This window comes from Thermoascus crustaceus (genome assembly GCF_041956765.1).
Source record: "Thermoascus crustaceus strain CBS 181.67 unplaced genomic scaffold VTN00scaffold_6, whole genome shotgun sequence".
Lineage (NCBI taxonomy): Eukaryota > Fungi > Ascomycota > Eurotiomycetes > Eurotiales > Thermoascaceae > Thermoascus > Thermoascus crustaceus.
Window position 1 is genome coordinate 2,043,716 of NW_027192532.1, and position 24,921 is coordinate 2,068,636.

General features: G+C 51.0%; 8 protein-coding genes across 8 annotated transcripts; 4 read left to right on the top strand and 4 right to left on the bottom strand.

Annotated features, from left to right (window-relative positions):
- Nucleotides 1–3,463: 3,463 nt before the first annotated feature.
- Nucleotides 3,464–5,327, bottom strand: VTN00DRAFT_9008 (uncharacterized protein; the record flags this gene model as incomplete). Its single annotated transcript, XM_069435921.1, has 4 exons — nt 3,464–3,819; nt 4,026–5,000; nt 5,083–5,201; nt 5,254–5,327. The coding sequence occupies 4 exons, from the start codon at nt 5,325–5,327 to the stop codon at nt 3,464–3,466; spliced, it is 1,524 nt and encodes a 507-aa protein (XP_069285818.1).
- Nucleotides 5,328–6,525: 1,198 nt separating this feature from the next.
- VTN00DRAFT_9009 (uncharacterized protein) lies at nt 6,526–7,122 on the bottom strand (the record flags this gene model as incomplete). The annotated part of the gene is made up of 3 exons (XM_069435922.1): nt 6,526–6,939; nt 6,997–7,038; nt 7,090–7,122. 3 exons carry the CDS (start codon nt 7,120–7,122, stop codon nt 6,526–6,528), a joined length of 489 nt encoding a protein of 162 aa, XP_069285819.1.
- Nucleotides 7,123–7,480: 358 nt separating this feature from the next.
- VTN00DRAFT_9010 (uncharacterized protein) lies at nt 7,481–9,442 on the top strand (the record flags this gene model as incomplete). The annotated part of the gene is made up of 1 exon (XM_069435924.1): nt 7,481–9,442. The coding sequence occupies one exon, from the start codon at nt 7,481–7,483 to the stop codon at nt 9,440–9,442; it is 1,962 nt and encodes a 653-aa protein (XP_069285820.1).
- Nucleotides 9,443–9,726: 284 nt separating this feature from the next.
- Nucleotides 9,727–10,965, bottom strand: VTN00DRAFT_9011 (uncharacterized protein; the record flags this gene model as incomplete). Its single annotated transcript, XM_069435925.1, has 1 exon — nt 9,727–10,965. The coding sequence occupies one exon, from the start codon at nt 10,963–10,965 to the stop codon at nt 9,727–9,729; it is 1,239 nt and encodes a 412-aa protein (XP_069285821.1).
- A 4,402-nt stretch (nt 10,966–15,367) lies between these two features.
- On the top strand, nt 15,368–17,701 carry VTN00DRAFT_9012 (uncharacterized protein; the record flags this gene model as incomplete). Its single annotated transcript, XM_069435926.1, has 1 exon — nt 15,368–17,701. The coding sequence occupies one exon, from the start codon at nt 15,368–15,370 to the stop codon at nt 17,699–17,701; it is 2,334 nt and encodes a 777-aa protein (XP_069285822.1).
- Nucleotides 17,702–19,121: 1,420 nt separating this feature from the next.
- VTN00DRAFT_9013 (uncharacterized protein) lies at nt 19,122–20,435 on the bottom strand (the record flags this gene model as incomplete). Its single annotated transcript, XM_069435927.1, has 1 exon — nt 19,122–20,435. One exon carries the CDS (start codon nt 20,433–20,435, stop codon nt 19,122–19,124), a length of 1,314 nt encoding a protein of 437 aa, XP_069285823.1.
- A 600-nt stretch (nt 20,436–21,035) lies between these two features.
- VTN00DRAFT_9014 (uncharacterized protein) lies at nt 21,036–22,480 on the top strand (the record flags this gene model as incomplete). Its single annotated transcript, XM_069435928.1, has 3 exons — nt 21,036–21,045; nt 21,362–21,456; nt 21,557–22,480. 3 exons carry the CDS (start codon nt 21,036–21,038, stop codon nt 22,478–22,480), a joined length of 1,029 nt encoding a protein of 342 aa, XP_069285824.1.
- A 594-nt stretch (nt 22,481–23,074) lies between these two features.
- Nucleotides 23,075–24,781, top strand: VTN00DRAFT_9015 (uncharacterized protein; the record flags this gene model as incomplete). The annotated part of the gene is made up of 1 exon (XM_069435929.1): nt 23,075–24,781. One exon carries the CDS (start codon nt 23,075–23,077, stop codon nt 24,779–24,781), a length of 1,707 nt encoding a protein of 568 aa, XP_069285825.1.
- Between the last annotated feature and the right edge of the window lie 140 nt (nt 24,782–24,921).

The following is a 24,921-nucleotide window of genomic DNA, read 5'->3' on the forward strand; positions in this document are numbered from 1 at the left end:
GATGGCGTGACGTCGAGACCTCTACCTAATCTCTTGATTGTCAGGGAAATAAAGCAATAACACGGTCTACATGGTCGACCACGATCGGAACACACGGCCGATGATGCAATCCCCCTACGGTGTGACACCAAGAGGCAACACCCTTTTACGCGGGCGAATACATAGCACTCAAGTGTTGCCGTAATTGCATTAATTATTGACTATTGTTTCTGTGGCGTTGCGGCTGTCTTCCCGCTCAGCGGATCGGTATATTTTCCCCAGGAACGCCACCCCGATCGGCCGCCAACAGATGAAACACTCCAAAGTCCAACCTCACCTGCAGGCAGGCTGTGTCTGTGTCCAGCCTGGCTACTTCCAAGCCTTGACGATCTGGATCAAATCTCACAGCAGAAGCTTGTCATGACTCCATGACTCTCTAATCGCCCGAGTTCCAAGCACTAAAAGACAGTCAAGACAGCGAGCCCAGAATTATCATCGTGGTTATTACTACTACTATGCAAGGGCCAAGAAAGCATCACCGCAAGCCCGCCGTCAAAGGAACTATTGCCCGGTGCCCAGAAATCCGAAAGCTCAGGAGAACGGATTTCCATTCTGCCAAGCTCTGTTTCAAATTCTTTAACGGCTGGCCGCCAGAACGATGTATCATGGCTCGGCTTGAGGCTTGTGCCTTACGACCTGAAGCTTATCTATCTATCTATCTACATCTATATCTATATATATATATTTTCAAGCTTTTCATTCAGCCCTGCCCCTGCACTTGGACCCTGCCTGCTTGCCATTCCACGACTCAGTAGTCAGTCCGATCTGGCGTACGCCTTCGTCTGTACGACATCGAACGCGCCACTCTTTCCTGTCCCGTCTGGATTCGGATTCGAAGCAAGGGGCTGTGTGACGCTGTGACGCTGTCTAATTTGTTTTCTGTGTTCCAGTTCCGCTGTCGGCAGGTAGAGGTTCCGCTGTGTATTTTTCCGATCCCCCGGATCGGATCTGGATCTTCTGGGCTCCTCACACGTCAGCGGCGGCGGGCGTCGTCAACCCGTTTCATTTTCAAGGCACCTCGCCTTGACTCAACGGAAACAATGCGCATACTTTTGTACGTACATACAGATCGACATGTTCATTCGACCTCCAGCCCAGCTCAACGGGGCTACGTTTCATGTCCTAGCCTTGCTAGTTGCCAGTCAATCAAGTTGATCGATCAGCCGATGGATCCGATATGTCCGATCTGATAACCTTGAACGACAAATCTGAAACACCGTTTCGTCAGACCCCAACCGTGGAAAACATGGAGTCGAGTCGCTAAGGCTTGAGTGCTGATTCGTCGGCGCCCGGATTATGGAGGACGTTTGGACCCCGCACTTGCCCATCCACAATAAGGTGTGGTTAGTTGTAGTGGACTGCTACACCCACTGGACATACGATGTAACAAGGCAGGGTCTGGTTCTTTTTTTAGCCACGGCAGGTAGGGTAGGGTACTAGGTAGGTCTGCGGGTTACGTAGAAGGATCCGCCTACCTGCAGGCGTACAGTAGGTTACTGTCACTACTACAGAGCACGGAGTACCAGTACCAGGTATATATATAAAAGTACTTACTCTACACGGTCGCGGATACTACCTCCATCCTAACCCAACCTCCTACCTGTACGGCGTAACCTCCCCACGGGTTACCGCGTACTGAGGTTCATTTATTTCCCTTTCCATCTCTGAGTCGACCGTTAGGATAAATAAATAACTATGGACGTGCACTTACTAGAGATGTTGATAGGTTAGGTATATACGCTATGATTGGGTTGCGGGTACGTTTCAGTTCCTGATCCTGTTTCAGATCTGGGCCATAATAATGTGATTTAGTATTAGTATTAGTATTAGTTAGGACCACTTATCGATATCGATAGGTAGATTAGTGTCGACTCGTCGAGACGAGACGCGGGGTAATTGGAAGAATACCTAGATTGATGATTGATGGGGGGCCCTTTTTGGGGGGTGGGAATCACGGCCGGGGCCCTCTCCTTCCTTCCTTACCAGGCCCTCGTCGATTAAAAACGTAAAATAAATAGTACGGACGGAAATATTTATCCCCCTCTTCCTAAATCTTGTGTCTCATCTCGGGTGCGATCAACATCCGACGGGCAGACTGGAAAGAGGTTAGGTATCGATCGAGACCATCCATATCTATATCCATATCCATATATCCATTGCTATCCTGCCTACCTACCTACTAACCTAAAAATTGTGGGAAACCAGCAACCACCTAACAGAATGGAGTACCCATACTGGAATACATATTCTGGAGACCTGAATGAAATTAAAAAAGGAAAAAAAAATTCTAGGCATAGCATGTGCCCCCTCCTCCGCCCGCCGTGTCCTCTGCCTGCTACCGTGACTGACTAACTAACTAACTAACCTGAAACCACACTCTTGGGTTGGGATGCAGATAAGATCTATTGTGCATGGAATGTAGAAAGTGAGACAAGACGAGACAAGACCAAGCCCTCTCACATGTGATGTTGTGTGTGATGCGATGGATCGCCCGACTGTTGCGTATGTGTGTGCTCTGTATGTACTCTGTGCTACATGATAATAGTGCATGGCTAGCCATAGTTAGTTATAGCCATACTTGTTGTGTAATCTTCTAAATTAAATACCTATACCTAATGTACATAGGCAACCTACCTACCCTAGAGCTAGGTAGAGGTGTGGCCGTGCCGAAAATAAAATAAAATTTAATAATGTCTTTAATCTTGTCTTATCGCCAAATATTTACTGTTCATTTCCTGTCTTGCCTTGGACAAACATCACATCTTTAGGCTATTATCGGCATATATATATTGCTCTGTCTGCATCGTGCGTCATAGTAGGGAAGTATGTACCTACCTACCTACCTAGGTAGGTTAGGTAGGTAGGTACCTAGGCAATTTTTCCAGAGACAGTGGACAACATTTGGATGAGAAAAATGGAAGCCCTAAATAATAATATGCAGACAACCCAACCAAAAGGAATCGCATATGATGCGAGAAAAAAAGGACAAACACCCATTTTTCGTCTCGATCCACACGCTCTGGACTCAGGTGTCACCCTGCTTGCTTGAGTGGCTGCGTGGAGTTTTAGATATACTCGAAGGGAATCCGGGTCCCGAATAAGGTCAATCTTTTCTAGGTAGATGGGAATGGGATGATATGAGAGTTCTGTCTGTCCGTCTTTGCTATGCGTGGGTGTGCTTGTATGCAAAGGAGCTTTTCGCCAATTACGGACTGTGCTTCATCGGCCTTAACATCGTATTGTGTAGGAGATCCCGGTTTCGGCGTATGATGTGGAGTGAAGAAGGTACAAGCAATCTCATGTCATATACTATCTATCATTATTTATTATTATGGACTGAGCTCACCGTCCACTGAGATGGCACGGCGGATTCACATCGTATCCTATCAAGTTGCATACGGCATGACGCTGTTACGGCCTACGGTCAGTCTTCAAACTCGACGCCTTCTCTGTCTTCGAATTTCATAAAGTCTTCGTCGTGCGCCTCGTCTCCCAGCACTGTCTTCCATGCTGTCTTCACCGCGTCGATCAGCCCATCATCAAAGGCAAGTTCCAGACTCGGCGGCGGGAAGGACAGGATATTATCGGAGACAGGACTGTCTGTGACAGTGCGCAAGGCGTCGCCGTCTTCGCTGGTTAGTCCTAGCTGGGTGTACCGCAGAGACCAGAGTACGGTGGGGCTTCCATCCGCAGAAAATTTCTGCAGGAGCTTCTGAACCGCCGAATCAATGAGGGACTGGCCCTCATCTCCGGGGAGCGACACGCTAGCGTAGATCACACCTTTAAAGCAACAGTTAGCGATGTGCTTGGATAAACAGCATGAGCATGAGTAATAGATTTGAAGGGAAGCTCTTCATCAGGCTGTCAGAGGTCTAAAGAGTTTCATCAATGCAATTGCAGGCAATGTAGATAAGTATTCTTGGTAGTCATCATAGAAGAGCTGTGTCGTGTCGAGGATGGGGCAAATGAAGAAAAGGATAACTTACTCTGTCCTACAGGGCATTCGCCTGTGTCACTTGAGTGAACTAGAAGATAGACAGGAGGGGTATCATCCGCTGCAGACAGCGTGTTGCCGGGGAAAACGACAGCGGCTGCTGCAGGAATTGGACCTCCTTCTGACGTTGGAGGGAAGAGGCTCTCGAGGGACGAAGACACAACACTGATAGAACGCGCCACCCTGCGGCAGGCGGGCTGTTGTTTCAGTGTTTCAGCAGGAAGATCCCATGGGGAGCCGACCACGAACTTGGTTCGAATAGGCTCTCCATTGGACAGCTGCAACTCAAGTTCGTCCTTCGAGGACGTGACTGACTGGATGCCTCTGTCCAGAACATACACTCCGCCGCCTACAGCGAGCGCACGACAGCCCACTTGAGACATCTCAGAGCTACCGCCCCATTTGGCAAGGAGGCTTCCAAAGCCAGGTCCAAAGACGCCAATGGATGCCAGATGCCTCTTTATACGAGGAACGGCATAGCTGGCTGAGGTCTTCCGTGGGGACGATTGGGACAGTGCAAGAGAGAGCAAGGGATCATAGAGTTCAGAAGGAATCTGAAACCTGGAGGTCAAGTAATCTGCAAACGGTAAGTCAAGGTCCTCTGGCTCCGCAGCCGATTCATCCTCCTGTGGAGGTTGGCTAATGTGGCGCAGGAGCTTCATCAATGTCCTCTTCGACTTCATGCTGATGTTGTCATCAGCGAAGACATCCTCTCGGCTACTCGGCACACGACGTAGCCCAGTCTCTTCAGCACCTGGGGACCTGAATATCCACCAGCTCCCCACCGCCTGAAACTCAAGCTGTCGATAGACCTTGGAGGACACAAGGGTCGGGATCAGCTGTGAACGGCAGTAAATAATGTGTGGGGATAGAGAGAGTGTGTAGGCCCGAGAGGACGAGAGCTTGGAGGCTCCCTGCTCCGGCGGCGCGTAGATTGAAACATCCTCAAACGGTTCCCGGCCCGGTTCTGGCTCGTTTGGAGCCGTCAGCATGATTTGAAACGGAACCCCGTGGCGCGGGCTGGCCAGCGGCCAATGGAAAATTCTGACCTTGTTTCAACCTCTCAACCCACTCTTCCGCTTCTTGAAGACTGAAGGCTGCCTCCGCACCTCCGTAATACGGGTTCTTGTCCACATGAAGTACCTTCTTACCTGACCGGGACAGGGCCCTGTCACGACGTTAGTAGTGCATCAGCAAGCGGTAGAAGGGATGTAACTCACAGCGCCAGAAGAGACTGGGCCAGCCCAGTTCCGGATATTGTTATATCCCATTGTGTGTCTGTAAGCGACTCCATGTTGGTGTCGGAGATTAAATTTCCAAATTGTCGGCTCAAGCTCTACTGCCCCGCAATCCCAACTATCATCACGTCGGATGAGAGGCAAATAGAAAGTTCTCTCGAAGCAGATATTCTCCGCTCATCTGTACAGACATCTGCACAGGCGAGGGATAACACGCTCGAGGCGACGAAGAAGGAGAAAAAGAAATCGCTGAGAAACAAATTCGCAGCAGATTAAATGGTCAGGTACTAGTGGGTCACGTGTCCGCTAGAGCCTCCGTGGGCCCTGGAGGTTTCCAACGGTTTCCAAGACAGGATTCAAGCTCAGCCGGTCATTTCAAAAACAATTTCTGATCGATAGAAACTTGGTCTTCTTAATTTGCAATTATCCTTTTAACGTGCTCGTCGCTTCGAAGGTAAACGCAATGGAGAGTTGAGTAGATTTTCTCCTTAGTGTTTACCCCTCCGACCACGGCGCATACGAGAGGACATTAAGATAATAACGTCACGTAACGAAGTTCGGTTGAGATTGCAGATGAGGCAATCAAGAACTGAATATAAAATTGCCAAAAAGAATATACTGTGGAAAATTTGCGTCTCATAGACAAGACCACAAGACTCCGAGTCCCGCTGCGCGCGCACTGCCCGTTATCGCGCCAAACTAAATCCGGTTAGGGGCCCGTGCCCATGGACCAACATCAAATTTCACTCAGCACCTCGACCGTTTTCCAACAGTACACCACTCCCGGCGCTCTGCGTGGACATACTGCTACAACGACTGGCAGTCTTGTTTCTTTCTTGACGAGCCTTCACTGGTCCTGTCATTATTATGGGAGTGGTAGATAAGTCTGTCACCCTGTATCTGCTGCTCTGGATGGAGACATCTGATGGAAGCGGTTCGTTTGTGGTGATACATTTTTAACTATAGTATCAGCTGGTGCTTGTGCGTAGTAGTAAGATTAGATCATCTTGCCAGCGGCGGACGTAATACTTCTGTGATACTGCCTGCCTGGGCTCTGCCTGGCGCAGTACTGCTGGCAAGCTCGACCCGGTTTTCCCTTGCGCTGTGTGACTCGACTGTGCCTGGCATTTCTGTAGCATACAGCCAAGGTTTCGGGCAAGCTTCCCTCACTCGGTTATAGGCAGGAGAAAAGCGATGTGCTCGGCCAATTGCCGGACGTAGGCTTGTTCTGTCTACATCTGGCGCATGGTGACTTCACTCTTCTGCGCCCTCCTCCACGACTCTAGCCCGTATTATCTTCACTTCATCCACCGGTCTGTCCTCCGAATTGGTCTTCACAAGGCCCATGCGCTGGATGACTCTCATACCGGACTTGACTCTGCCAAATATTGTATGCTTTCCGTCCAGCCACGGCGTCGGTGCGAGCGTGATGAAGAACTGGCTTCCGTTCGTATTAGGCCCGCTGTTTGCCATGCTAAGGACCCCAGCCCCAGTGTGCTTTAGTCCCGGATGAATTTCGTCTTCAAACTTCTCGCCGTAGATAGAAGTTCCTCCTCTGCCAGTACCGGTAGGGTCGCCAGATTGGACCATGAAGTTGGGTATGATGCGGTGGAAGATGACGTTGTTGTAGTAGCCTCGCTGAGCAAGAGTCGCAAAGTTTTTACAGGTCTGGAGTCGCGAAATAATTAGCAAAGCTCTCTTCCATAGTAAAAATCGCATACCAACCTTGGGTGCATGGTCATTGTAGAGTTCTACAGTGAAGGAGCCCTACAGCGCGTCAGTCGCAAATTGCGGGGCAGATGGTTTGGAACGCGTTACCATCGTTGTGTCAAAAGCCACGTCTGTCGCCATGGTTGCTTCTAACTGGAAATATCGCCGTGCCTACCTTCAGTAGGATGTGAAGGTGTTGCAATTGCGGAGTTGGATCCTCAGGTCCTCCGAGCTACCTGCGGAGTTGCTTTCATCAAGTCTTGGCAACGAGGCTGCGACATAGCCGCCTAAACAATGGACAGCTCTCGTGAAGTACCATCCCTGGAGCTTTAACAACCCTCAGAAACAGCTCCCTGAAAAATGGCTTGAGCTTTGATTGGATGGCTTTATAGAGTCAGAGCCTGTTTCTTTTCCTTCGCTTTCTTTATACCTTCCAGGCTACTCTATTGACACCTACCTCCCTTCGTGGCGCCGTGTCGTCTTGAGTGTGATATCCAAGATGAATACTACGAATACTACTGTCAGTCATTTCGCGGAGTTCCTGGGCGAGGCGATCTACCAGTTTACTGTTATCAAGCCCCTCCTCCCGACGTACGGACACCTTCTCGTCTCCGCCCTATTCCCTATCTACATAGGATCCCATGCATCATTGTCAAGACCTTCGTCAGCCGCAAAACCTCCGAAAAAGCGCAAGGATGGACATGAGTCTGGGTGTGAGGAGGAAGATGAAGGAGAAAAGGGTCCTCAACAGAAAATGGAAGGCTTGGAGCCATCAGATGCTCTGATGTTCCCTCTGATGGCCGGTCTCACGTTGGGTGGTCTATACCTTGTGATCAAATGGCTGGAGGATCCAGCTATTTTGAACAAAATCCTGAGCTTTTACTTTTCTCAGATGGGTATATTCTTTGCCATAGCGTTTCTCAAAGATGGGCTTTTGATCCTGAGATCTTTCATCTTTCCCGCGCGATACAAGCATGCTGGCAAGATTTGGAGAGTCAAGCAATCAGAACGCATCTTTATAACTGCAAGAGAGGACAACCCAGGTCTTGAAGATGTCCAAGTTCGAAACTCTCCTCTTCCTGGGATCCTCGGAGCAATTCCTCTTCCAAACCGGATTCGTGAAGGACTCTGGTCGTACCGCGGCCTTGCATATCAAAAAGCCACACTCCGCGCTCGCGTACGTCGCATCTTGGACGTCAAGGGCCGTTTCGACCTTCTTGATGTTGTGAGCGGAATTGTGGCTCTGGCTGTTGTGGCCTACTTTGCTTTCGTGAAGAAACCCTGGTGGCTGACTAACTTCCTCGGATTCAGCTTCTGCTATGGCGCCTTGCAGTTCATGTCGCCCTCAACCTTTTGGACGGGCTCACTGATTCTAGGGTCGTTGTTCTTCTACGACATTTACTTCGTCTTCTTCACGCCGCTGATGGTGACAGTGGCTACGAAGTTGGATGTTCCAATCAAGCTGCTGTTCCCCCGTCCACCGAGCCCAGAAGCTCCGGATGTTGTACAGCTGGCGATGCTCGGCCTAGGTGATATCGTGGTCCCGGGCATCATGGTCGGATTGGCATTGCGCTTTGATCTTTACATGTACTATAAGCGGAAAGGCATTCAAAAGGCCAAAGCCGAAGGCAACGAGAAAGGCTTCGTTAAGCCTCAATATCAGACCGCAACTGGAGGTTGGGGCGAACGATTTTGGGTCCGAAAAGCGCCGCCTCGTGGACCTGAGTTGGAGCCTCCATACCATGACGCTCGATCTTTCCCGAAGACGTATTTTAATGCCAGTCTTGTTGGTTATGTGATTGGCATGATTTCCACGCTTATTGGCATGCAGTACTCGAAACATGCCCAGCCGGCTCTTCTCTATCTCGTTCCAGGGGTCCTTATCTCACTATGGGGAACGGCTCTCGTCAAGGGAGACGTCAAGGAAATGTGGAATTTCTCAGACTCCGAAGAAGATGAAGAAGATACGGAGGAGCAGACTGAGAAGAAACCGACCGAGAAGAAAGCAAAGGACCCATCGCGGAGTTTGTTTGTCCGCCTTCTATCCGGCGATGTCAAGGCTTTATCAGAAACGTCGGAGAAAGATGAGGTAACGGAACCCAAAGCGGAAGAAGAAAGTACCAAGGAAGAGGCCGATCCATCTACACCCGTGACCAAAAATGCTTTCGATGCTGAAGAGGCTACTTCGAAGGAAGCAGACAAACGGAGCGACCGTGCTCCGCGAGAACCTCGTGGCGAGCATGACGGTGATGAGGATAGAGACTCTGAGCTGATCTTTTTCTCTATCCGCCTTCATCGACATAAGAGGACTCAACAGCGGCTGAACAGGAGCTCTTCAGCGACTAGCCCACCGTCCGTGAGTGAAAAGGACGAGGTCTACGTCGTGCCCGTCTCGCCCGGTCGAGACGGTGAGTCACCTGCTAAGAAGAGACGAATGAGTCCCAGGAATAGGGCCTCATAGCCTTTTCTTTTCATGGAAGTAGAAGAGCATAGAAGTTTATGAATGCTATGGAGGGCTGGTTTGGGCTAGGGATTCATGATCTCATCACACTACATTTGTATTCTACTATTTCGGGAGTTAAGGACCTGGGAACTGGGAGAAGTTTGACATAAAAAAAGGTCTCATAGATAAATGACATGACTTGCAACATTTCTATAAACTTTTTGAATATCAAATATGAAAACTAGCTGATAATGGTATCATTATGCGGTATTGTTTTTTCCCCTCCGAGACGAGCTGATCGATTACTCAAAACCGTCTAAGATCTTCTTTATCTGCTCCCATCTCTCTGTGGAGATATCGACGAGCTTCTTAAACTCGTCCCTATCGACGGCCAACCCGCCGTTCTTTTCCATCTTTACGATCTTCGTCTTCCCGCCGGCATTCTCATCCTTGTCGACGACCACGCAAATCTTCTCCTGGCACAGGTTCTCTTCAAACCCGTCCGGATCCGCCAGGATCCACCTCTGCTCCATACGACTCTTGTTCTTGCCTGCGGCAGCAGACTCCTTCTCCTTCTCCTTCCTCTCCTGATCCGCATCGGGGACGATAACGGCCCTCCATCCAGCGGCGGCGTCCGCCTCGAAGACGCAATACGAGCTCGCGACGGGCAACCCCCGCAACCGGAGCTTCTTCGCCTTGGATGGCTCGTCCGAGCAGAGCACCATGTCGTTATCGACGTCCCACCACGCCTTGGGCAGCCTCGTATTGCGCAACGCGGCCAAGATTGCCGCCCAGGCGGCGTCGAAGGGATTCCCCGCGAGGGAAACGATCAGCACGTCAATGTAGAGGACCCAGAAGGCTTTGATCTCCCTCTTGGGAGGTTCCGAGGATTCTTCTGGCTCTTCGGTCTCCATCTGCTCGCCCTCGTTGTGGCGCTCCATGGCGGAGAGATCGGGCGGCTGGTACCAGATGCGGAGGTCATCTGCGCGGACGAGGCGGGACGTGTGTAGCAGGGATAGGATCTGATGCGACAGTGACTGCGCGATGGCGGACGGCGGTGCCCCGGGGATGAAACCAGGCGCGCAGCCCGTACTCAAGGAGAGGTTTGGTACGAGGAGGTTGAAATCTCGGATGTGCGAGTCGTCTTCTTCGTCCACGTCTTCAGCACTATCTTCCGCGGTTTTCTTCCGCTTCGCAGCCCCCGAAGACGAAGATACTCCCCATGCTGCGATATCTTCCGTGTGCAGGATTTCCGCGCGCACGCCGCAGACCGCAGCTGTGTCTCCGACTCTCACGACGGCGCTGCCGTTCGTGTGCGTCAGCGAACCCGCATTCGCGGAGATGGCCCGGAACTGGGACGGAGAGCGGCCATTGGCACGTATAGACGGCTGGTTACTCGAGGCAGGAGGCGATAGATGGGCGAGGAGGTAGGCGTGAGGTTGGAGTCTGGCGAATTGCGACGGCGGGAGAGAGAGGGACGGTGGTGGGTGACTGGGGACGGCTGGGGACGGCTGCGCAGCCGCAGCTGCAGCAGGCGCCATAGTATCGCAAGAGATTCAGAAAGCGAATAGGCGCGATCTGAAACAGTAAAAGATTTGTGGAGACGTAAGAAATCAGATAGCTTGCTTTGCGCTCGTCGAAAAGCGCTCTATTTCGTGCGGCAGAATGATTTCCACGTCGAAGGCGGTGAGCGCTCGCCGTCCATGGGGTTATTTATGGATATTTCGCCCCCTCGATCTAAATCCATTTCGCCCCTTGATCGTCCCGATTCTCTAATTATAATCACGAATGACGCTCTAACCAACGGCCCGCGTTATAATTTCCTTCTGCCATTGGCCGGGTTACCATGAATTTCGTCTAAGGTCATGCCTGCGTGATGTATGTACTAACAAACTTGGTTCATTGCCGCGCTTCAAGACCGCTTCTGCTGCTCCAATGAGAAATTGACAACTGAGAATATCCATTGTGAACTATTCAGACTCCAGGGCGAAATTGCTATTGGTCATACTTGCTGTGGCTAGGATCACTTGTTTTCCACGTTACTTGAATTCTTTCTGGACTGCTAACCTGGCTGGATTCTTCTACTACTGAAACATAGTGGCCCCCATCGAGAAAGGATATGATTGCAATGCAACCGTACAATGGAACGAATGACCGGTCATTACGAGATCGGGAGGGATCTCCGAAGCTAAATGGCGGCAGGCGTGCTCCAACGAAGAGTTTGGGGGCGCAACGGTTAGACGTCTCATATTTGGATAGTTTCTGATGGCGATGCTTTGATCGTCAAGGGATGGATGGATGGCCTTAATCAGTGAAAAAGGCTATTATGTGTCCAGTTTCGTCTGGAAGAAGGAATCCTGTTCTCAAATTCAGCATGAAGTGTCATTGCGAATATTCTTGCCCATACGGCACGACGATATCCTGAGTCTCCTCCATCATCCCAGTGGGCATTCGATCGACACCGCTTTTTCTTGATGGCTGTTGAACGATTTCGAGGTCGAGGACAAGGAGATTCAGGCCAAGACAGGAAAACATGAGTGACATTTCTACGCGTCACCAAAGCGTGATTTCAGCCGCTCAACCGGTATCTGATGGGGAAATAAGTCCGCTCTCATCACAGAGTCGACTGGAAGATACGACTAGTAGCCACAGTGCTGATAGCTCTGCTCCTTTTCTGCCGCCGGAAAATAAAGTGTGCCTCCGCCGTTATCGTCGTTTGCGACCCGAACTACGCACTGTTCGACCACAGATGTTGAAGACCAGGCCTGAAGCAAGTGGCCTTCCTTATATCGAAGAATCGAGAGCATGGTCTCAATCAGATTTCACCTGCGACACTCTAGGTAGTGTACATTTCTGGAGTGATGCAACCACGGCGAACGCAGTCCTATCCTTATTACAAAAGAAGCCGGTGCCGCCACCGAACAGCAATTCTGAGCCTCAAAGAATACAGTCCCTAATGTGTGTCAGCTGCCTCGAACGTCTTCCCTTGAATTTATTTCCCGGACATCCTATCACGGAAAGCTGTGACCATACAAGGACACCAGAATCTCACATATGTCTGAAATGCCTTCGCCGCAGTCTGGACTTACAGATGGCGCCCGGAGGGTCGGTGTCACTGTCATGTCCTCTTTGTCCGTCAGTACTGTCGTATGAGGAAGTCCAACGGTGGGCAAGCCGAGAGACATTTGAAGCCTACGGCAGCCTATGCACCCGGAAAATTCTCGAAAAGGACAAGAATTTTGTCTTGTGCGCCAATGCAGAATGCGGTTCTGGCCAATTCCACTCTGGTGGATGGGAGAACCCTATTGTCATATGCGGATCTTGCGGCACGAAAACTTACTTCGGTCACCGAGACACCGTTTGGCATGAGGGTCTTACCTGCAAGGAATACGAAGAAGCTATGAACCAACGGGCAGATGATGGGGCTTCGATAGCTAGAGACCAACCGAACATTTTAAATGGAGGCTTATATAAGATCCTAAGGATGAAACACCGTCTGCGGGAAGAAAGGAGAAAAAAGTATAGACACACATAATATGATGTGTGGGTTCCTCCTTCCCCCTTTTCTATCTTGAGTGACGAAGCATCATGATAGCGAGATTCATCAGTATGGCCTTAGCTGATGAGTGCAATATGTAACAGGCACGATATGCTGCCAAAAATGGTGTTGGAACTGTGGTTGCTTCTGGGCAAAAGGCCATCTCGATGTTAAATGTACGCCACAGGAGCGCGCGGCGCGCTGGGCCTAATATTATTCCAGATAAATGTAATTTTATGCAACCAGAGTCTTGTAATTAATGTGATAGCCATCTTTATTTTGAGGATTTATTCAATATACGCGTGTATAAGTAGTTAAACTTTTTTTTGGTGCCGCACTGTTCAGTGACGTCTAAACAAGCGCCCAGCAGTGTAATACGAACCAAGACCATGCAGGAGCCCGAGAATCCAGCATCCAATCAGAAATAAACGCCATAGCAAGGGAGTGCATCAGTCGTACGAACTAGAGTGTCAACGGGATTAGTCGTCAAGGACGGTCAGCGGTAATTGAGGGCTTCCGAACGAGTCTCTCGAACAGTGGTGTGCACATGGCATATCAAGCATGTATCCTCGACCGTTGAATAGCTACCCACGGGCCTAACTTAGGTATCATTTAATTTTTTTCTAGGAAAGCCGCTTGTAATTGCTTGCATTGATGGGGCGTTTTGGTAGCGACTCCAGAGTTAGGGGCCTCCGGACTCGGCCTGTTTTTCGTGCAGCAAGGTGACCACAACCAACAAGACACGTACAGGGAAAAATGACTATTGAATCGTTGAATCAAGATAAATCCTCTATCACGGCGGCAACGATTGACAGGGCTGAGTGCTGCTACTATGCGTTCGTGCCATGGAAAGTGCAGGATCCAATAGGGGACATGCAGGCACCGCCCCCGCCAAAACCACGGCTGGAACAGCGCCGAAGACTTCCTCACACAACCGATCAATCTACGCTGTATAAAGTACAGAATCTTTTGTGTTATATAGCAAGAGACTTCTGTCGATTCTGATCATCGAGATTGCCAGTTCTAAGATGCTCTGTGGAAGCAGCAGATGAGAAGCATCATCACAGCGCCCCCCATAGCCCAGCAAGCCTAAGCAACGGAGCGTCCCTAGTCGCCGTTGACTCCTGCAGAGCCTGCGAGCCGTTGTCCAATCTTGTTGCTTGTGCGCGAAGAAAAGGCATCACGGACCACTCAGATAGGCTCATTTCCCGTCGTCACAGACCAACATCCCCGCTAATGCTGGTGCTAGGAACATCATCACTTTCTACTGGCGATCCGCCATCTTTATTCGACAACAACTCTGCTTGACGGCGGTAAACCATGTCCTATCACTCGTCCAGCCCGTCCAGCCTTGACGATGGATCTGGACTTTGCAGAACTGCAGGGTACCCGGTTCCGGATCGACACCGGATAGGCTAGCTACTCTGAGATGACACCTCGCAGAGCTTGCACGATGCAGATGGGCGAAATAAGCCTGAAGCCCCGAGGTGCGTTGCTGCATGCCGGCACTAATATCCGGACGCAGTTCGCACTCCGCACGAAGGAGGAGGGAGTACCATCTCTCAAGCCTTGACCAATATCCAGCACTGCAGCTTATGTGAGGAGCATCTGTTTGGTGCATACGCTCTGCTCAGGATACCGGACCATTGGGAGAGCTGCAGTGTTTTAGCGTCCAAATCGATTTTCAGCAGGAGATATCACGTCCCACCCTTGAAGTCTGCTCCCATTCAGCAGACCCATCCAGATTAGGCGTTTGGGTACGACATCGTCTGTCACGGCTGCCCGGCGCTCTTATTACCAACAGAAATCTGACTCGTGCGGAGTGAACGCAACCCCGAGGCTCTGCGCTCCAGTATCCGGCGATCCGCACATCCCTAGGACAGTTAGACGTCTAAACCCCCGCTGATCTTGTCCCTTTTTCATCCCATATCTCTTCTTGGCCGCGTGGTCACGGTCTCGACCGTGTCAGTTGTTCTACTATCGAACGTCAAAGACATACACATATCGAGGAAGAAGTGCGAAGAAGCTGGAACTCTTCATACCGCAACGTTCTATATGCTAACCAGCAGCCCTTGTGGAACCCTGCACGGCTGAAGTGACCTCAGAGGCATAATCAACTACGCACGCTCCAGCTTCCACTGCCACTAAGCCTCAGAACGCGATTGTGCGACAGAGATTGACGCTTTATATTGCTCCCCGCGATATCCTGCCACTGTCAACTTCCAGGAAAACTGTCACAGAAGCAAATTTGTACGAATGAACGAAATAGACAGAAAGAACCGCATCCGATGATTCGGTAGGACAAGAAAGCATTGGAAGCTGGAAAGCGACTTGTCGGCAGTAAAGGCTCCATGCCTTAGCCAGTCCGATCAACAAGGTCGCCATCACCCGGAGGGAACGCTACAATGTCGGGCGTATACGAATCGATCGCCTCACTGGCGAAGCGCATCAATGTCCCGATTACAGCTGCGACTTCTCCGCAACAGATTGCTGCAATGCAGCAAGACCCATGGTCTCAAGCGGGAAAATACGCTCTTGCATGGGTTTACTTTTCGATAATTCTGGTTGTTATTACCACGGTTGTCCGAATATACCATGTCTGGGGCGATAAGATCCGAACTGGGCTGTACAAGGAACAGATGTTGAAAGGCCCCTCAAACAACTCATCGCCTGAAGTTGAGTACGAGCTCGCGAGTTCCGGTACGGACAGTTCTACAAAACACTTTTTTCCGGCTCATGGCCCTCTGCCGCAGGAGCAAAAGCAGCAGTCGTCTGTCTCCACTATCGCACCGCTGAACAACACGATTGCGTTCATGCGATGGATATTCTATAGACCGATCCCTGTCATCAAGATTTGGAAACTTGAAGTTGTGTTTCCGTCTTTGGGAGTCACGGCCGTCGTCCTCGCTGCCTTGATATTCGTCACACTTTATTGCTTCGTCCCTCAGCCGTTATACTATCCCACCGTTCGATATGGATCGCCACCATTGGCAGTTCGAGCTGGCATGATCGCTGTGGCAATGGTCCCTTGGATTGTTGGTCTCAGCACCAAGGCAAATTTCATCACACTGCTTACCGGCATCGGCCACGAACGGCTCAATGTGATACATCGTTGGGCTGGCTACCTCTGTCTATTTCTCAGCCTCGTCCACATTATTCCATTTTATATCACACCGATTTGGTCAGATGGTGCTCTTCTGATTTTCCAACCGTACTTCCCCACAAACATGTATATATATGGTACGGGCATTGCAGCTTTTGTACCCCTAGCATTCCTTTGCGTCCACTCCCTTCCTATGCTGCGCGCGTGGATGTATGAGCTTTTCGTCTTCCTGCATCTGCCGGTAGCAATTGTGTTTGTGGCAATGCTTTTCTGGCACACCAAGAATTTCCTCACGTCCTGGAACTACCTATGGGCTACCCTGGGGATCTGGCTTCTGTCCTGCTTTATCAGGCTCTTCTATCTCAACTGGTCAAATCCTATGCGATTATCATGGTTGATTGGAGAGGAGTCAGCCGTGACGATTCTCCCCGAAAATGCAGTCAAGGTCACCATCCCCACGCAGATGAGATGGAGGCCAGGCCAATATGTCTATCTGCGAATGCCTGGCATTTCCGCCTTTGAGAATCACCCTTTCACCATTTCCTCTCTGTGCAGTGACGACTTCCCTTCGAGTTACGGCGAAGAGTACAGGGATATGGCTCTTGTGTTCCGTCCATTCGGAGGCTTTACCCGGAAGGTACTCGAAACGGCGTCAAGAAAGGGTCCATACAAGACCTACAGAGCGTTTTTGGACGGTCCTTACGGAGGAATGCAGCGCGAAATGGCGGCCTTCAACGATGTGGTCTTCTTCGCTGGAGGAAGCGGAATAACAGCAATTGCGAGTCAACTTCTTGATCTAATTAAGAAAATGAGGGACGGGAAAGCAGTCACGAGATCAGTCCGGGTGATTTGGGCTCTCAAGCGCCCGGAGACCATGGAATGGTTCAAGGAAGAGCTGAGAATATGCAGAGAATTCGCACCACCGAACTCGGTGCACTGCCAGTTTTACCTTACCTGCGCGAGAAGAAACGAACCGCTCACGCTGGACCCTCAAGCACGGCCATACAGTGATATTTTTCATGGCAGAATCAACGATGCCTTCCAGGGAGTCGCTAGCAACCGTAACTCCGCCTTTATTCGAGAGGAAGCAGCCGGAGACCAAGAGCGAGAGAAGGAACTCCGTCGAGAAAACGAGGACGCCATCACCGAACTTCCTCGGGCGTACATGGTTCCGCCAGGTGTACAACACGGCAGACCCTACTCTTACTACTCGTACGGAGATCCGAACTTCTCACCCCAGTCACCCCAGTCACCTTCCACAACCAACAACTATATTCATCCGGCGCACCGACAATTGTACAATAACAACAGCAGCAGCAGCAACAGCAACAACTACAACTCCTTCAACTTCGGCTTCCCCTCCACTCCGACCATGCTCCAAAAGAACCTCATGCGCTTCGCCTTCCTCCCGACGCAAAAGAAGGACGGATGGCGCACCGAGTACGGCCGTCCGGACATCCCATACATGTTGAAGGAGTTCTCAAAAACCTTCGGGCGGCGCGCCTGCGTCTTCGTCTGCGGTCCGCCCAGTATGAGGGTCGAAGTGGCCAATACAGTCGCTAAGCTGCAGCTGCAGGTCATGATGGATCCGGCCAAGGATGAAATCTTCCTGCATGCGGAGAACTATGCCATATGATATGATATGTGGCATCATTTTTGTATGTATATACTATGATGGGTTTTCTGGGAACCGTTGGGAGGCACAAATGTCGTTAGTTGGATATGCACATAGCGATGTCTTGGACTTGGTTTCCTTCTGTACAAACTGGCCTTTCTGTTATTTCTTCCGTTTTGTAATATGCATCCTTTTCTGTTTATGTATATATACCGATATTCTACGTTACTATATATGATAACGATACCACTAGAATAACAATAACAATAACAATCCTACACCCCTACCTTGTATCCAGACATTTCTGTATCCGTTCCCTAAGCACAATAATAATGATAATAATAACTTAAATCGCTATTCCTGGCTGATTGTGATGTAAATCTTAATTTTAATTGCCTATCTATCTATCTATGTAATTAGTTTTCTTCCATGGACCTGACTTAGCACAGTGTATACCTACCTAACCTAACCTAGGCACTTGCGTAAGAGTAGAGCTGAATGGCATAGCATGCATCATAGCTAACATAGGTACTGTACATACAAGTAGAGAGCTGACACTCCATGGGACTGCAGAGTTTCTGAGACTGGAACTGGGATCGGGTGACTAGGCAGATATGATATATTTAAGTATCGATCAATCAATGAATCAATGAATCCATTGCATTCGTCGATGTATCGTTAATAATATCTTTCTTTCTTGCTTTCTTGCTATCTCTATAAAAAAATAAGACAATCTGACTGAGGGAGCCAAAGAGGAAAAAGGGTATCGTGTACCATGTCCTAGCGTATGTATGTATGTACGGATGAATGCATGGATGTCCTAATGAATCGACAATCGAGGAATAATAGGTTGTATGTATGGATACCACAAGGCTAGGAATCAGGAACTAGGGACTAAGACCACCAGCAGGACAGGAAAAAGGGAGAAGAGAAGAGAAGAGCTTCTTCTAGAGGCAGACAGACAGGTCTTTGGGGCAGGACAGGAGCAGCAAGCAGAGCACGTATGTTAAAAAAAAGACAAGATAGTCGGGATCCCCGTAGCCACAGTATATCTCTTGCCTCAAATGCCATTCTCTCGCCTTTCCATCGCCTCAATTAACCTGGCCGTCGACTCCCCGCCGCGGTTCTAGACTTTTGATTTATAAGCTGCAGAGGCAGATGTTTCCAGACATCTTCGACATTGTCTACAGCTCTCATTTTTCGAGCGTTCACGACCATTTGGAGACGACAATTTAACCACAGGGAGACTGGACTGGAGAAAGATGAATTGCGAGTATGTACGGCCTTTCCACCTGCGAACGCTGCTGACGATGTGCGAAGATAGTAGACCTGAGCTGAGAGCACAGTCTTTGGACCCAAAGAAGGGGATACGGAATTTCGAGCAATGCTGCAGCACGATGAGGGGTCTAGGCCTGGTTGTTTAATGACATTCAGGCTTGATTCACGAATGCAGTTCCTCGTCCGCTTTCCGTTTCCTCTTCACGAGGATATGACTATCACTCTCACCGCCGCCATCACCGAGGGCCTCGACGCCGTGCTCTTCCTGATCGTCGTCGCCGTCCTCCGCCTCGACTTTCTCCCAGTCGTCGTCTTCGTCTTCCTCTTTACCCTCTGTTTCCTTCTGGGATTTATCGTCCGCTGCCTTGGAAGAGGATTCTGTAGGATTTGTATGCATTTGAACACCCGTGTTTTCTTCGTCATCGCTCCACTCTAGATCCATCTTCACGATCTTGGCCCCGCTGGGCTTCAGTCGTCGATAGTACCCCTCAACGACGCCGTCCTCGATTCGAAATCCGCGCGCGACGTACCATCTCAATCCTTCCTCGTTTGCCTCGTGCACGTGGGCCGTGACGGTTCGAATGTTGTAGTGTTTCACCAGGGGAGAGACCTTATAGGGAGGTTTTGAGGACGATGACGACGATGAGGAGTTCGAAGGAGGCGTGGAGAAAAGTAGGGAATTGAGAAGGGACGCGGCGACTCCGTGTCCGCGGTGCGGAGAAAGAAGATGGAGCGTCTGGATGTAGAGGTTCGTAGGAGGACGTTGTTGCGAATTTGACCCCGCATTCGCGTTATCATTGTTGGACGTGGAAGATGCTTCTTGATGGAGCCGTTCCAATCGACATCTGATGCCTCCGATGACTTTGTCGGTGCCCGCACTACCGCCAGAGTTGGACGATGACCTTTCCCGCCCTGCAATCGTGGATGTGACGGAGCCGGTCTCTGGGGCTGCGGCCATGGGGTGTCCATGGTAGACGGCGACACGGGACAAGGAGGAGATGACGGGGTCGGTGATGGTGGCAGTATAGAAGGAATTGGGATAGCGGATCGGGAGGAGGAGGCCTGTGATCCGGGAGAGAGAAGGGATATGAGCTGTGCGGACAGGGTCGATGGTGATATGCGGGTGCGGGGTGGAATAGCCCGGTGAGATAGGGTCGGGGTACGGAGTCGGCTGGAAGGTCGGGTCTGCCGCGGACGGGGGTCTGGAGGTCGTCAAAGACGCTGAGGATGAAGGCATAACGAGAGGTGGGTGGATAGGAGGCATGTTGTTTCTGCTGCTGCTATCGCTGCTCGACGGGCCGGAAGCAGAGAGGGGCGGGGAGGTGGCCGCCTTGGCCTGCTGCGCCTTGGAGAAGAACTGGTAGGCCATGGCATCTGCGGTCTCAGGCTGTTGAAGGGGAATATCAGGATGGGATACAAGAAGCTGGCTCCTCCATGGAAGCAATTGAGGCGGACGAGGAGAGCGAACGTCAGGCATCGACGCAAACAGAGTGCGGGCGCGTGCGGAGATGGATAAGATAAGATGGCGCGGAAGAAGGTCGGCGGCCCAGAGAAAGGCCCGGTCGCTCTGGAGCCCCGTCTCCAACTCCATGTCGCTGCTCCGCAACGGCCTCGTCCTGACCTCTCGTCCAGCCTGGAGGTGTCGAGGCTTTCTTGGTGTAGCGCGGCAGAAGGTACGTCTCTTTCAGCTCCTTTGCTTTTCTGGTTGTTTTCGGCGCTGATTTTGGTCCGTCGACAGCCACTTGGTGCCTGCCGTAGCAGATGGTTTTGACAGCTGCTCGTGAACGAGGTGCCTGAACGACGTCCTTGCCTCGGGCTCTCGTTTGGATAGGCTATCTGAACGGAAGCTATCCTACAGTGCTTTCCGGAAACTTTGCGCTATTTGCCCCCAATTGTGACCGGCTCGAGGTATGCTGCGCTCCCGATAACAACCTTCGGACGAGACACATCGGAGAACAACGCCACATCAACTGTACACCACAACACATGGAGGACTTTCACTGTTTGCGTGAATAAGGGCAATAGGACCTACGAAGGTGCATCGGACTACTGTTGAAAGTAGTGCGTCTAGGACGTGATGGGAAAAGGTCAGTCTTGGGTTCTGTTTGCTTTTCCCAGCAGCACTATCCATGCTGTTCTGATTCGAAATTCTTCCATCATCATGTGTACGACTTAGGGCTCTTCGATATGCCATAAGTTATTCATAATTGCATCTACTGCATCGTGTCAAGTCGTTTTCCCATGGTTTCTTTTTTTTTTCATTGTTACCATACTCCAACCCCTGATATCATCCTTACAATCTCATCCATCCCCTTTGACAACCTTGCCCCTGCACCACCCCATATCTGTGTTCCATGGTTGTATCCTAGTTTGTGGATCTGGACACTGACAATGAGACTCCAGGTTCGAGTAGCTCTTCGGATATGGCTGGGCCAGAATCCCCGAAGATGAACGCCGAAGGCGGGAATACTTTTCCTGCAGGCACTATAGCAAAGCTGGTAGGTACCCGTTATATGGCATAAAAATTCAAATCCATTACAGGGTGTTATCATTTTCAAGCGTGCATCTGGAGCTGGATGAAAATTCTGACTGGTTCAGACGAGTGACATCCTCAATGATACCTTTTACAACATAATCCATGACATCGTCGCCAAAGTGCACCGCGATGAGAAGATTGCTCGCATGCGCTCAGCCGTTGTGATCGCCAAACAGAAGGCAGAAGAAGAGGCAGCTCGACTCCGGGAAGAAGGAGCTACGGCAAACGGCGCAACTAAGCCGGGAGAAGCTGGTGCTGAAGAAAAACTCGAAGATATCAGGGTCGAGACGGAAGGTGCTATATTCGATGGCGGGAAGGTATATCTCAAGGGCAATCCGTTGCAGACCACGAAGGAGATTATCTGCCCCGACTGTCGTCTGCCCCGCCTTCTGTACCCTACGACGGGAGTTGGTGCTCGTCCTCCGCCTGATCCATACCGAGAGTACTGTCAGAAGCACCCGCTGATCATCAAACCGGGACACGACGTCCACGGCAACCCATTCGCTACGGATAAACTCAATCCCAAGAAAAAGAAGCAGAACACATCAAATACCCCGTTGTCTAGCCCCCCGACAACGCCAGACGCGTCTGGCTCGTTCAAACAGGCACCACCTGAGAAGGTGTCATTCCCTACAGTGAAATGCCCCAACTGTCCGCGATATTTTGTTGTTACGAGAGTCGCACAGCATCTTGATAGATGTTTGGGTCTGTCTGGAAGGCAGGCGAGCCGGAATAGAACTCCCCAGGACAGTGCAGCCAGCACACCTAACCCAGCGCCGCCTAAACGACCGCGACCTGACGATGAAGGGCCTCAGGGTCTCACGAAAAAGAAGAAGCCAAATACACCCAAAAAGCTGGCTAACAAAAAGCCGCCGCCTCCAAGCAAACTGAAGAACGGGACGACTCCGGACCTGGCAGCGGCCGCGGAGTCGGGAGAATCAGAGATAAAAAAGGAACCTAATGGAGATATCAAATCTGCGAAGTAGAATTGTGACGAACAGCTGTTTACATTTTTTTCATTTTCTGTTTGAGGGAGGCACGGGTTATGTACAGCACCGCCATCCAGGGTGCAGACTTGCATGATGACATCGGAACTATCAGCATATGAGGCGTCAAGGCATTTTTCGAGTTCTTTCTACATACAAGCCGACAGCCCGTGTCGGGAGGTCGGGGCATGTTTGGAGCTTTTGGTTTTGAGTTTTTGTATAGATAACATTACGGTGTACATTATCCGGCGTTGGCGTCTGTGTATTTTTTTTTCTTTTTTGCTAAACTGAATCAAGATGCGGTATATTCAAAAAGTATTGGCTTTTCTCTTGTAGTAGAATGCGAACTTGAGAGCCTGGTATGTCTTGGATGTTGAGAGCCACATCCATAAGGCATCTTCTGCCCGGTCGGTCTTCGGAGAACATCAGTCTTCGCGATTATGCGGGCTTCCGATCAGCTGTACTAGAGAACATCAACTTAGACGCGTCTACAACCGCGCGGTCTTTTAATGACTAGTGGCTGACAGGCCCCGGATCTCCATTTGCTCCCTTTCCATCAACCGTCTCGACTTCTGTCTAGGTCTGCCTCCGACCATGCCAGCGGCGGACCTCGTCGCATGGGGTCTTCCCCGCCTCTCCCAGCTCCTCCCCCTCGACGACGAATCCCTCACGCAGATAATCACATACTCCGCCAGCCTATCGAAGGAAGCATGCGCAGAGCATCTGAAGAACCTTCTAGGCGACTCCCCCGCGGCGCTCGAGTTCATCACGTCTTTTAATTCCCGGCTGGGCAGCAGTGGCGCCACAACCTCCCGGACACAATCACCCGCGCAGTCAGGAAGAGCATCGCCAGCGACGGACGGTAATGGCGGTTCTAGACGGCCAAATAATGAGGATAAGAATAGGCAGAAGAAGAATAAGAGAACAAAGGCTCCCCTGCATAGCGCTGGGCCTCCGCGGAGACCGGAGAACTATGGCAACGTGACGGGCGGATACATGAAGTCGGAGCGAGAGGAGGAGTACATGTCTGCAACGCAGTCGCGAAAAGGAGGAAACAAGGGGACTGGTACTGGTGCATCTGTTTCGAATGCAGTGCAATTGTCAGATGAGCCTGCGGCTCTTCAGGTTCCCCAGACTACTACGACTTCTGCATCGCCGCATGGCTCGTCCGCCACGTCGTCGCGAAATCCGTCTCCTGCGCGTAACAACAAGTCGAGCGGAAAGGCACCGCCGTCTGCACAAGGGCCGTTAATATCGGACTATCTACCGAATGTGAAATCGAAAGCGGCCAAAGCGTCGTCACGACATACGGGTTCCGGCTCTGGAACCTCGACTCCATCGAAGCAGTCAGTTACGACGGCGAACATTGCCGACCTCACCGCTGCCATCGCAGCGCTGGAGGTGTCTACGAACCCAACACTCGGCAAGGACCGTCAGAAGTGCAACTGCAACGCCACGCTCCATCCGCTGTTCACGCCGGCCCCGAACTGTCTGAATTGCGGGAAGATCATCTGCTCCCTGGAGGGTCTCCAGCCGTGTTCCTTCTGCGGCACTCCGCTCCTGTCCATGGACGAGGTGCAGAGCATGATCAAAGAACTGCGCGCGGAGCGCGGGACAGAGAAGATGCGCGCGCATAACGAGAGCTTGCGTCACGACCGCGGACCGTCACCGTCACCGTCGCCATCGTCATCCTCGGCCGCATATTCGAACAGCACGCTCGATGCCGCTAAAGCCCACCGTGACAAGCTTCTAGCGTTCCAGGCGCAGAACGCGCAGCGTACGCGCGTTGTCGACGAGGCTGCAGACTTTGAGACGCCCAACGTGGGATCAACACAGTGGATGAGTCCCGCGCAGAGGGCGCTCGCACTGAAGAAACAGCAGCGCATCCTCCGCGAGATGGAGGAGAAGGCAAGACCGGAGTGGGAGAAGAAGAAGACGATCATGAGCCTGGATATCAAGGGTGGGAGAGTCGTGAGGACGTACCAGTCCGCTGCTGCAGACTCCGACGCTGCCAAAGACGAAGATACGGAAGCAGATGAAGAGGCCTTCGCTGCCGCTGCTGCTGCGGACGAGGAAGAGAGAACCAAGAACACTGACCGCTCAGCATTCGGGAGGAACCCGCTCCTGGCTGCTGGAGGGCTGGTGCGACCGGTCTGGAAGGCTCCGGAGGATGCGAGAGGAGGCGCGCACAGGGTGCGAAAGGAGACGTGGAGACGGGTGCAGGATGATAATGATGATAACGAGCAGTGGATTCTGGATGGAGGGTTGCATGGGTATGGGACTGAACCTTCCGCTGTATAGATGGTAGGGAACTTAAAGAAAATGCGGCGTTAAAATTATTAGATCTATCTAGATCGGTCCGCGGGACGGATGTATATAATGTACCTGTACATTATCATTTACAGGGACAGATATAGAGATAGTCAATGGTTTGTGATACC